Below are 12,492 nucleotides of genomic sequence, written 5' to 3'. Positions count from 1 at the left end.
TGTGATGGCTCCTGCAGGTACCCCTACTGTTTCCTTCCTTTCCCAGTCCTTTAAAAATGAGGGCATCCTCCAAACACCTTCTGCATAATATTTCTGTTTATAAGCTTAGGACAGAGACAGGCAGGGTAGTACACAGCTGCAATCTCAGCACACAGGAAAATGAGGCAGAGGAGTCACACAAACTCAAGGCAAGCCTGGACTTTGTGACACCGTGTCTCAAAAAAACAACAACAAACCTGACAGATTTGGGGACCTGAGAGGATTCCATCAAAACCTCTTCTTTCCCTGTGTGTGTTGACATAGACTTCTTTAATCTGTGTGTATTTAAATAGATAGAGCTTATAAAAATTATGTAGTGGGATATTCTTCTTGCAGTGATAGAATCCCTCAAGTGTTCTCGCTTCTCAGCTATGTCCCTATCCCTTTATATGGTAGCTTCAAAGTAAGGTATAGGCTATGGTGCAGCTGAGCTTGATTAGAAAGCCAGGCTGTGCTTTTAATAAAGGAACATTCAGGTGTGAGGCCAGGCAGAAGGAAATCATTTTGAGATACAGATTTCTCTGGCATTCAGATATAGGAGATCCTATTAAATAATGTTCTTAGGTGCTAGAGGGATGGATCAGAGGTTGGGAGCACCGGTTGCTCTTTAAGAAGACCTGGCTTCAATTCTCAGGACCCACATGGCAGCAGGAACCATCTGTAACTCGAGTTCCAGGAACTCTGATGTCCTCTTCTGGCCTCTGAAGGCACCTGCACACTTGTGTTGCACATGCATACATACACATTAAATACATTAGTAAATAAATCCTTTTTTTTTTTTTTTTTTAATGATGTTCTTACCAGCATCACTATGTAAAAATCTGCCTCTTAGGATCTTGGGAGCCTTGGCACTTGTTGGGGAAGCACTATACCACTGAGCCACATACCCAGAACTTGATTGTTTTAACACAGTTTATTGTACTGTGTTTGTGTCATTTGAAGGCATAGCATGTATATACATGAAATCTGTGGTAAGTTCCTGGAAATGGAACTTAGTGGGTCAGACACATTTGGGCATCTTAGGTTTGGACGTTTGCACAGAAAGATGGAGATCTTTGATCTCTTATTGCTTATACCCTACCACCTCAAGGTGAGTGTACCGGCCAGAGCTACAGGCAATGGCATTAGCTGGGAGATGGTGCCGTGTAGATGGAAGTGGTCAGAAGTCCCTGTGGTTTACTTATTCAAGCTAATTTTGTAGTGGAGGTGGAGTGCCCCAGTCCCTTTCCCATCTTGGGAATAGATGACTTAGAATTAAAGGCTCCTCAAATGGAGACGTCTTCAGGTTTTGGCTCTGTGTGGTAATCATGGCCTGAAACATCATCTGTCTTAGTAGATGCCCAGGGGAAAACTAATGTTTTCTTCACAATCAGAAGAAAAGGTTTCTTAGGAAAAATGCTTGTAATCAGATAGTTAATAAGTATTAAAAAGCTATAACGAGCTGGGAATGTAGCTTAATGATACTGCTTGCCAAACATACCAAAGGCCCTGGATTCAGTTCTTAGCGCCTTATACACACACACACACACACACACACACACACACACACACACACACACGAAGTTTTTAAAGATATTTTAAATTTTAAAGCTGGGTTGGCGAGTTCAAAATGATAGACAAAGTTATGTTGTCATGTGTCCCTTTCAGTGTTGTTTTTAACAAGGAAAACTCTGCAAACCAGTGTTTAATAGAACTAAAGGAATTACAATTAAATTCACAGTGTAGCAGACTTGCAACTACACACACACACACACACACACACACACACCATCTCCACGTCCTAAGTGCAGGGGTTACAGGTGAGTGCTAACATGCCTGTTTTGTTTTTCATTATTTATAGAATATTAGTTTCTATAATCAAATCTATATAGATAAGACCTTACATAGTTAATACAGTATGTTACCCTTATACAAATGGAGAAAAATAACATTTAACATTTCTAGACCTGTGTGGCTGTTAACACATTAAATTGGGATATTTTTCCAAAGTTGACAGAGCAGCTAAAGTTTCTAAAAATCAAATTTTGTTTTTATTTATTTATTTATTTATTTATTTATTTATTTATTTATTTATTTTTTGGTTTTTTCGAGACAGGGTTTCTCTGTGTAGCTTTGCACCTTTCCTGGATCTCGCTCTGTAGACCAGGCTGGCCTCGAACTCACAAAGATCCGCCTGGCTCTGCCTCCCGAGTGCTGGGATTAAAGGCGTGCGCCACCACCGCCCGGCCTTTGTTTATATTTATTAAAAAAAATATATCAGTATGTTATGGAGCAACAGCTTTCCTGGGTCCTGTAGTTACCTGAACAAATTATGGAGACATTCATTGTGGCTGGCTTTATGTGATGCTAGGGCTCACACCTAGGGTTTCACTCATGTTAGGCAAGTTCTCCACCAGCTTATGTAGTTAATTTTTTAATATTATTTTTCTCGGAGGCTGAGGCAGGAAGATCATTTGAGGCTACCCTAGGCATCGTGATGACTCTCTTGAGTTTTAAAAAACAGTAACTTTAAAAAAAGAAAATGATGAGCATGTGTTCTGGTTATTATCATAATGCGAGTAAATATAATTTAAGAAGCGAATAATAGTCAAATCTATTTCATCATCCATCAAGAGAAAAATTCTTAGAAATTTTTAAGTGGGAGAAAGCAGTAGAGTAAGTGGGTTTTACAGAAGCTAAAATGGTGCTTTGGGGACTGTGAGGGAGGGCACTCTGCTTGCTTGATCTGTCTGCTTGGCTGTGACAAACCCCTCTGTAAACAGATGATCTGTATGGGGTTGTTATCTTACAAAAATTATAGCCTACAAGAAACTTACATAGAATTAGGTCATTTTGAAAAAGCAAAACACTGCATGTAACTAACACCAGGAAAGTTTGAGATTTCTCAATGCAGTGTGGTTTTTGTTGTTGTTGTTGTTGTTGTCGTCTTTGGTTTTTTGAAACAGGGTCCTGGAAATCACTCTGTAGACCAGGCTGGCCTCAAACTCACAGAGATCCTCCTGCCTGAGTGCTGGAATTAATGGCATGCATCACAGCCATCCCATTGGTGATGGGTTTTTTAGGCAGAGTTACACTGTGTGGCCCAGATCAGCCTGAAACTTAGAATCATCTTGCCTCAGCTTCCCAGTTCAGACAAAGGCACCATTCCTGGCTGTGTGATTAAAGTTCTATAGATTACATAAGCTCTTTGAACTTTCTTTCAAGTGAGTTGTGTTCTTTGTACTGTCATACCCTATATGTTTCCTAAGAATAAAGATAGATCAATCATTTGATAGTGCAGCAACATGGGTGGCAATTGAATGAATATCCAGCATGCATGTGTAAAATTATCCTCAAGTGTGTGTGTACTTTTAGCATGTTGGCATTCGAGGTCATGGAGAAAAGGAAGACCCACCTCTGAGACTCAGTGTCCCTGTGCTCTCACTACAGGGACCACTTCTGACACTGGATGGGAGAGTCCCCCCACACGCTAAGAAAGAAGTCAATGTGCAGCGTTGACCAGTTGGGTAGTCCCTCATTTAGCTCGGTTCTGATGCTACAAGGAGAACGCCCTGGCTCTCACTGATTGAGGTTTCAGTCCTCAACACTGTCCTCCCTTTAGACACCAGGGAAAGCCCCAGTTTTAAACTGTGCTTCTGACTGACTGACTATACGTTGGTGTTCTACTGTCCCCTCCTTAGGTTTGACCACCCTCTGTTTAAGCAGCTCATGGAATTCAGGGAAGTGCATTTACTGTAGAGCGTAGGTCAAAGGATGCAGATGTGTCAAGCAAGGCCTGGGGGCAGAGACTCCATACTTCTTCGTGATGCGCCACCCTCCAGGAACTTCCACTTGTTCGGCTATCTAGAAGTTCTCTGAAGCACGTCCCTTCGGGTTTTGTGGAAACTTAGTTGAGTAAGCAGGACTGAAATATGGATACCCACGTAAAAATTGATTTGGACGATGACAACAAGAGTATGAACGACACATGCTAACAGGCTAAGTCGGTAGACAGGGCTTCTGTTTCCCTTAGTGCTAGGAATGGAACCGAGGGCCTTGCACATGGCAGGCAAGTGATCTACCATTGAACTCCAGCCCACGCATTCTTTCTAAAATGAAGGTCGTGGGAATTCACTTACAGACAGCTCAGAATTAGAGTTTCTCTACCAACCTAAGGGAAGAGAAATTCTAGCTTTTGTGTACTGTCTTAAAAAAGAATTAATGAGGTCAAAACCATGGACAAAATACTGTATTATACATTCCAGCATTACCTCACAATCCTGTATCATTATTTCTCCATCTTGGCCCACAGATGCCATGTCAGTTGAATATCTAGTTTATGTTATTTATTATGACTGTTAGGAAAACCATAAACTCTTTTGTTCCTGCCTGACTTTCAGTCAAACCTAAGTGCTTGTGCCTGAAGAAATGACTCAGCAGTTAAGAGCAATTGCTGCTTTTCCAGAGGACCAGTGTTGGGTTCCTAGCACTCAGGGGATCTTAACCCCACTGCCCCGGCCATACACTTGAATAAAATAAACCTTTAAGTATTTCTAAATGTAATTAAGATAAACCTATTGCTGAAAAGATGATGCCTTTAGCTTTATGATGCAAACACAGGGCCCTCCTTGGGAGGGTGCCACCATTTGTTTAGTAGCAGGACAGGACTGCATCAGAGCAGTAGCTGTGGGAATATTTGTCAGGTGACACGGAGAACCCATCATAGGACATTAGTAGAAGCACCTAGTTTAAGTCTTGTTGGATCTGTGTGACAGCCTCACGGAGATTCTCAAGGCACAGTTGGGGAGATGCTGAGTAGGGGGGGAGATTAGGCTCAGCAATCGCACATCCCCAAAATAGACATCATAACTCAGATTAGATAGTCTTTACTGGGTTTGTTATGTCCTAGGTAATTGAGACGACATTTAGACATACTTTGCCTTACTTAATTTGGTTTTTAACAGTTTCAGGAAGGTAGTCTCTTACACTTTCAGGTAGGGAGTGACACATGAGGGCAGTGTGACTTCGGGCAGGACAGGGTGAGTAAAAGTGTAGACCTTCAGGGACAGATCTGCTTCTGACAGGTTGTGTTGTCTCCCATAGGGTTTCATGGTACAAAATCAGTCATCCGGGGTCATTGTCATCTGCTTGCTGTCTATATTCATGCTCAGGAAATGTTTGTTGGCTTTTGTTGTGTTGTATTTCCTCGAGTAGGGGAGGGAGGGAACTGGGGCTCAGAAAATTCTGAAGATGTGCTCAGGGTTACACCTCTGCAAGATGGCAAAGCTAGATCTCACTGGAGATCTCAGGCCACTTTGGTGTCTTCTGCAGAGTCACAAGTATGTCCGGAATTGAGGAGGTTGTGTGGAATACAGTTCTTCAATTGGGTAAGCTAATCATAACGACTTATTCTGGTACTTGTCCAGGGAACTGTGGCAAGGACTTAGAAACTGTGAGATTTTGAGGAAATGGTGATAGGAAATAGGAAGCCTGTAACTGGTTGGTGGGAAACTGGGGCCCTCTTGCCCTTGAACGCAGAACAGGAACAGTGATTTGAAATCCTAGAAACCATTCCCGTTGCTCAGATCATGCAGGGACAGCCTCAGAGCATTGTTGTGTTTTTCATTGTTTGTATTCAAGCAGGGACCACCTGGCCATTTAGAAAGAGCAAGGGAGTGTAAGACAGCAACATTTATAGAAGACAGAGTCCTGGGAGGTGATCACTAAGGAAATTAACCCAGTCCTGGGAAGACGGGTTTTCTCTTATTTGCGACTCCTAAATTTTGTGATCACATAAAACCGTGTGTGTGTGTGTGTGTGTGTGTGTGTGTGTGTGTGTGTGTGTGTGTGTGAAATGAAAGTAGAAGTGGAGTTGTTTGGGGATGAGAAGAGGCAAGAGAAGAAAGGGGAGGGGACACAGGCGGGGAGATGTGTTCAGTGTGCAGTGTACACAGAGAAAATATAGCGTATCTTTGCAATGGGGGCTTCACCCATTCTAGTAGAGTGTAGTCCTCCTCTGCCCAGAGGACAGCAATTAAGCAATTGTGGTAAAAGTGGCACCTGTTGAATTTGGTGTTGGCAGGTTGGTATCACTTTTCTGTCCCTCCACCCCACCCTGTGGGTGCCCTGACTGGGTTCATAGAGACTCCTCCTTTCCTTCATCCTACACCTACTCCTGTTGGCTCATTGGTCCTCCCAAAGTACTGCCTTAGCCCTGTTAGCCGTTTCTCCATCCACAAACCTGAGAGATCTCCCCAGTCTGCAGTGTGTCCTCAGTACTGTGTGGATGTGCTGCTTTGGTCCTTGCATGCTCAAGTTTTTCTCTCCTTGTGCAGGCGCTGCCCCAGTCCCTTCTCAGTCCCTAGTCATCTGCCTCCCTAAAGTATACTCAGAGAACTGTATCTAGTGCATACTTACGACCTTGAAGGTACCTTTCCAGCCCGAGTGCCAGCAGGTCCATGAGAGGCTGCAGTTGGGACATGAAGTTAGAAAGACTGTCACCATCACTCACAGGCTCCCAGGAGGCAGTGCAAACTGGGCTCTGCATCTGAGCTCAGTGGTTCCAGCCTGCCATCTCTGCATATCAGCTGTTTGACTGGGTTTTTGTTGGATTGTAATCTGTAAAAGCGGGAGAGCTCACACTTATCTCTGACATTTCTGTGAAATGCACACAGGAAATGCCAACCATTGCTGTGATATTTTCCCGGCTTTGGCTGGCTTTTTTTTAAGATTTATTTATTCTATTTTATGTGTATGGGTATTTTGCCTTCGTGTGTGTATGTGTGTACACACCACATGTGTGCCTGGTGCCATGGGTCCCCTGCAAGTGGAATAACAGACAGTTGTGAACTGCCATGTGGATACTGGGAATTGAACCCAGGTCCTCTAGAGGAGCACCCAGTGCTCTTAACTGCTGAGCCATTTCTCCAGCCCCTTGTCTGGCTCTTTTATGCTGGTGTCAGGCTTTTGTATTTCTGAACTTACTCTAATTAAAGGCTCCTTGGCTTTGTGTGCTTCAGTGATATGACCTTTACAAATAAGCGGTGATTCTCTTCCAGATGTCCAACATCACAGTCACCTACAGAGATGGCCGAGTGGCGCAGCTGGAACAGGTATACATACGCGGCAGCAAGATCCGATTTCTGATATTGCCTGACATGCTGAAAAATGCACCCATGTTAAAGAGTATGAAAAACAAGAACCAAGGCTCGGGGGCTGGCCGAGGGAAAGCTGCTATCCTGAAGGCCCAAGGTAGGTGCTTCTGGGCTGGCTTCAGAATCCTTCTTACCCTGTTTCTTGTAGGAAAAGCCCTACTGTTGCATGGGGACAGGGGTGAATCTGGCCACACTGCTCTCCACACATGCTGCTGTACCCTGTCCTGACCTACCCCCAGGCTTGAGAAATCCTTGGTGATGGGGGCCTTTCCCGTTATCTTTCTTGCCTTACTTGATCCTATCACTGAGTTTAGTAAAATCCCAAATCTCTCCTTAGGGAAAAAAAAAATGCAGATTCCTTAAGCAAGGGTGGCTCACACTTAGAATCCAGTACTCCAGAGGCTAAGGCAGAAGAGGCCAGCCTGAGCTACATAGCAAGACCCTGGAGAGACAGGCAGAGAGAACCCTGTCTTAAGTGAAATATGAAGGTCCTTCCTTTTCAAAAATTTTAGCCAAGAGAGCTAGGCAGCTTGCTCTGGTCTAGTGAGGATGTGGGTTGATACCTGAAATAGTACCGTAGCCTTCCTAGAACTGTGTGAAGTTTCCTCCCCGCCCCCCCCCCCCCCCATTCACCCAAGATAGAAAGGGAAATAACAAACCAAAGAAAGAGTTCCACTCAAGTATGTCTTGATGGACCAGTGAGCTTATTAGGGTTACTCGGGAGCATGGCTGGTCTTGCCGCTTCACTGAGAACCCGAACTCACCATGGGTAATAGTTGATGAGAGCTGCTTCGCTGGAGTTCCCCCTTCAGTTCACCGTCCACTGTCTCTATATTTATCACCTCCCAAGACAGTGTGCAGCTGGGGCAGGATCCCTCAAGATGTTCAGCCTCATAGTCGCAACAGATTGATTTTCTGTTTGCCTTTCTGCGACAGGGTTTCCCTATGTAGCCTTGGCTGTCTTATAGACCAGGCTGGCCTCGAACGCAGAGATCCACCTACCTGTCTCTGCCTCCCGAGTGCTGGGATTAAAGGTTTGTGCCACCACCATCTGGCTCTTCTTTGTTAACTTTTAAAATTGGGTGAATTAGCTCATTTGTGGGGTAGGGGACACGTGGAGATGAAAGGATAACCACCATGGGGTTTCTGGGAACTGAACGTAGGTCAGCAGGGTTGGCAGCAAGTACTTTTACTTGCTGAAGCATCTTGCCATTCCTTGTTTCAAATTTTCTTAAACTTGACATTAAACCCTCCTGTGACTTACACCAGAGTGTAACCATGCTGTCCCCAGTGACTGCTCAGCTGCTCCTGGAGGCTAGTCCAGTCACAGTTTATATTTAGGTCCCTGAGAAGTTCTGCCACAGTGTTAGGTGCAAAAGCATAGTCCTAAGGAAATACAGTGGTGTTTGGGAAAAGATTAGATGGCATGGAAGGCCATGGGTCCTCCATCAGTATCTTTAGCAGCATATTTCATGTGTTTTATATGTGAGGTACTTCGGTGTTTAAAGATAGAATGGTTTGATTTTTTTTTCTTTTCTCTTTTGGTTTTTTTGTTTTTGTTTTAAGACCTCTAAAAAAAGCTGTCAAGAAAATCTTGGGACCAGTGATGGCTTGGTGGTAAAGGTGGTTGTCACATAAGCCTGATAGAAGTTGTCCTCTGACCTCTACATGCACATAATACACACACAGATGAATAAATAAACACCAAAAAGTCTGAGAGAGAAATTTTTTCCCTTTGCCTCCAGGAGGGCTGCTCTTGCTGCCATAGTGACACTAGCTGTCCGTCTTTGCCGGTCAGATTGTTGTGCACCTCAGACATTGAGTCTCTGGTCAGATTGTTGTGCACCTCAGACATTGAGTCTTCCGGTCAGATTGTTGTGCACCTCAGACTTTGAGTCTCCGGTCAGATTGTTGTGCACCTCAGACATTGAGTCTTCCGGTCAGATTGTTGTGCACCTCAGACTTTGAGTCTTCCGGTCAGATTGTTGTGCACCTCAGACATTGAGTCTTCCAGCCCCACCGACTGCTGCCTGGCCACCTGTGCCTTTCCCACCCCTGGCTCTGGTCCCTATCAGCAGGTGCACAGGTTCCCATCAAACTCCTCCTTCAGGACTGCTCCAGGTTCCTAGGCACATTGGGTCACAGAGTGGTAGTCTTTGCTGTAGCTAGAGTTTTCCTGCCTGGCCCACAGTCAGGACAAATCTCTCTCACCTGAAAGTCCCACAGCCGTTCAGATCCGACCAAGTAACACAGAGACTTATATTGGTTACAAACTGTATGGCCGTGGCAGGCTTCTTGCTAACTGTTCTTACAGCTTAAATTAATCCATTTCTATAAATCTATACCTTGCCACGTGGCTCGTGGCTTACCGGCATCTTCACATGCTGTTTGTCATCGTGGTGCCTGGCAGTGTCTCTCACTCAGCCTTCCACTTCCCAGCTTTATTCTCCTCCTTGTCCCGCCTACACTTCCTCCTGCCTGACTACTGGCCAATCAGTGTTTTATTTACCAACCAATCAGCAACACATTTGCCATACAGAGCATCCCACAGCACTTTGCCTTTTTATGAGTAGTGTTATTTTTTTTTTGTTATTAAGCATTTCTTTCATGCAGAAAGAGTCAAAAGAATAATAAAACCCCTTACCCAGAATTAACAGATGCTAGCGTTTCGTATACTGTTTGAGAGTTTCAGAGGGAATTGAGGGCCAGGGCAGTATAGCTCAGTAGGTAAAGAGCTTGCCACACAGTATGAGTACCTGAGTTCAGTCCGGCGTGGTGGCACCTGCTTGTAATCCCAGCCAGCCAGTCTAGTCTACTTGGCAAGCCCCATGCCAGTGACAGACCTTGTCTCAAGAAACAAAGGAGTGGCTGGTACATGAGGAACAACACTAGAGGTTTTCCCGTCTTCTATGTGTTCACACACACACAGGCACATGCCCTCCCCTTACACCATGCAGAGTGAATTGAATGCATCTGTAGTGGCCTGTTAGTGTGCCGTGGACCAGCCCTGAGAATTTGTCTTTGCTGTTGCACTCAGACTACTGTCAGCACCCCTACCACCCTGATACCAGGGATCGGTGCCAACGCCACTCCTCCCCCTCCCACCACGTGACAGATGGTGATTCAGAGCTGGTGCCCAGGCTCTAGCTTGTCATGAGATTCCCAAGCACTCTGACCTCTCTTCTTCCTTTCAGTGGCTGCCAGAGGAAGAGGACGTGGCATGGGGCGTGGAAACATCTTCCAAAAGCGAAGATAACTTTCTCTGTGAAGAGAATTTTGTCCCTTTCTCTTAGGTTATTGGAGATTGGGGGGTGGGGGGGCTACATGTGCATATGTCGTAGATTTTCTTTTGGTATTTCTCTTTGTATCAGAAACTGTTAAGTTTAATAAAACTGGTTGTTTTGTGGTTTGTTTATGTGAGGGTTTGTTTTGTTTTTAAGGAAATAAGAACTCTGTGTTCATTCTGTAGTTTGCTTTGGCAGCAGGTTAAAATCTGACACCCTTGGACTGGGAGAATGCCAGTACTTTTCAAATAGCAGTTATTGATAAGCGGTTAGGTGCTGTTGAGGCCAGTGAGAGCCTCGGAGAAGGCTAACTTGGAGAGGCTCCAGGAACTGTGTTATCTTTGACACGTGCACTCAGTGTGGCACTTTGCTCAGTTAACCTTTGTGGAACACCATCAGCCTGACCTGGGAAGATAGCTCAGACTCTGATCGGTACTCTAGTTACCCCAGCCCCTCAGCATTGGAGGACGGGCTTCTGATACTAAAAAGTAATCCAGAGGCTCCTGGAGGACCCCATCTGTGGCTCCTCTGCTGGCTCCACACAGCACATTAATTATTAACATGAGGAAGATAACAAGGGAGGATAAAGTATGCAGAGTGAGTATTTGACATAGACACAAATGGGGAAAACAGCCTGAATCACTCAGCTATTGGAAAGAAAGTGTTGCCAAAGGTTCATTCTGGGATGAGCTGTAGCAGAAACCCTCAAGAGGAAAGGGGTCAGTCACTCTTTGTTTATTTGGTCACTTCTTAGATTTGTAGTACTCTTGAGATCCTCGGCCTAAGTTTGTTTGTTTATTTATCTATTTGGCCGTATTCCTTTGCCACACAGCTGCAATGGATCACCTTACAGGCTTCCTTTTCAGTAGTTTCATGACAGCTTTAATAATTAATTGATTTGTTACCTCCCCCAACTTGACATGCATTGGCTCTCTCCTTGGGGTTGGAATCAAGCATGAGCTTGCAGCATTAGTAGGCAAGCTCCACCCAGTAAGCCATCATGGATGAGCGTAGTCACTCGCTGCTTGTGTGGTGAAATGCTAACATCCTTACACACCAGCAGTAATGCCTTCTACTCTCAGCCATGGTTGTGGGTTGCAAAAAGCAGGGGTGAGGTGGAGAGGGCAGTGGAAACGGTTTCTCTCTAGTCCTTCCTGGCTAAGTAATCCTACTTGCTCTGTACACCAAGAGGCCTCAAATTCAGAGATGCACTTGCATCTGCTTCCCGAGTGCTGTGAGTAAAGGTGTGTGCCACCATGCCCAGCTAAAAGCAAAACCTTGATTTCACCCTAGCCTTTGCCTCTGTAGAACTCCATTCAGAAGGGACAGACTGAGTCTTCCTTTCTAACAGGATCTACTTTGTGTTGGAAACCACTTCTTTCAGGTTGTGTGTGTGGTACACAACCCCAGCACTCAAGAGGCAGAGGCAGGTGGATGTCTGTGAGTTCAGGGCTCGCTACTTAGTTCCAGACCAGCCTGGGTTAGATACCTTTCCTAAAAGATTTTTTTTTTAAGTATATTTAAAGTTACAGATATTGTGAGTTTGGGTTTTTGTGGGTTTTTTTTAATACACTTTTGTTGAGGATGCATGCCAGCACACATGTGGAAGTCAGAGGACAGCTTTTGGGAGTTGGTTCTTCTATACCTCTTGGGAATCAAACTTAGGTTGTCAGGGTTTCCCTTGCAAACAATAAGCAATTCTGCCCGTCTCCCTCATTTTTTTCTTTCTGCTTTCAACTCAACTGATTCCCCTCTAGTGTGTCCATGTGCTTACTCCTGCTGTCCCATTTTTCTACATTATCTTGGATTCCTTCTCCTGGTTATTGTGTGTATTCCTCATTACCTGTCTTCCTGATTGTAATTCTACTACTGCCATATTGGTTGATAGATTGTGACTGGTTAAAGTCTTACTGGTGAGCCACGGAGTAGATTGCTGAAGAACTTTCTTTCCCAAGGAGTAATCATATCCTTGCCAATACTCCTCTCGGTTTTAGTTTCTGTATATTCCTAACTCAAATAAAGGCCTTGAGTCATTA

General features: G+C 44.6%; 1 protein-coding gene across 4 annotated transcripts in view; it reads left to right on the top strand.

Moving 5' to 3' along the window:
• Positions 1-12,492, top strand: part of Snrpd3 (small nuclear ribonucleoprotein D3 polypeptide) — a 17,908-nt gene extending 5,416 nt beyond the window's left edge. For all 4 annotated transcript variants that reach the window (XM_052744690.1, XM_052744691.1, XM_052744689.1 and 1 more), the window contains 2 exons: positions 7,077-7,269; positions 10,367-12,492. In XM_052744690.1, the coding sequence (XP_052600650.1) occupies positions 7,077-7,269; positions 10,367-10,428 (255 nt within the window). In that variant the 3' untranslated portion in view covers positions 10,429-12,492. The remainder of the gene's footprint in view (positions 1-7,076; positions 7,270-10,366) is intronic.

This window comes from Peromyscus californicus, unplaced genomic scaffold (assembly GCF_007827085.1).
Source record: "Peromyscus californicus insignis strain IS unplaced genomic scaffold, ASM782708v3 Scaffold_19__1_contigs__length_69161282, whole genome shotgun sequence".
NCBI classification, from domain to species: Eukaryota; Metazoa; Chordata; class Mammalia; order Rodentia; family Cricetidae; genus Peromyscus; species Peromyscus californicus.
This window is presented reverse-complemented; position numbering and strand designations above follow the sequence as displayed.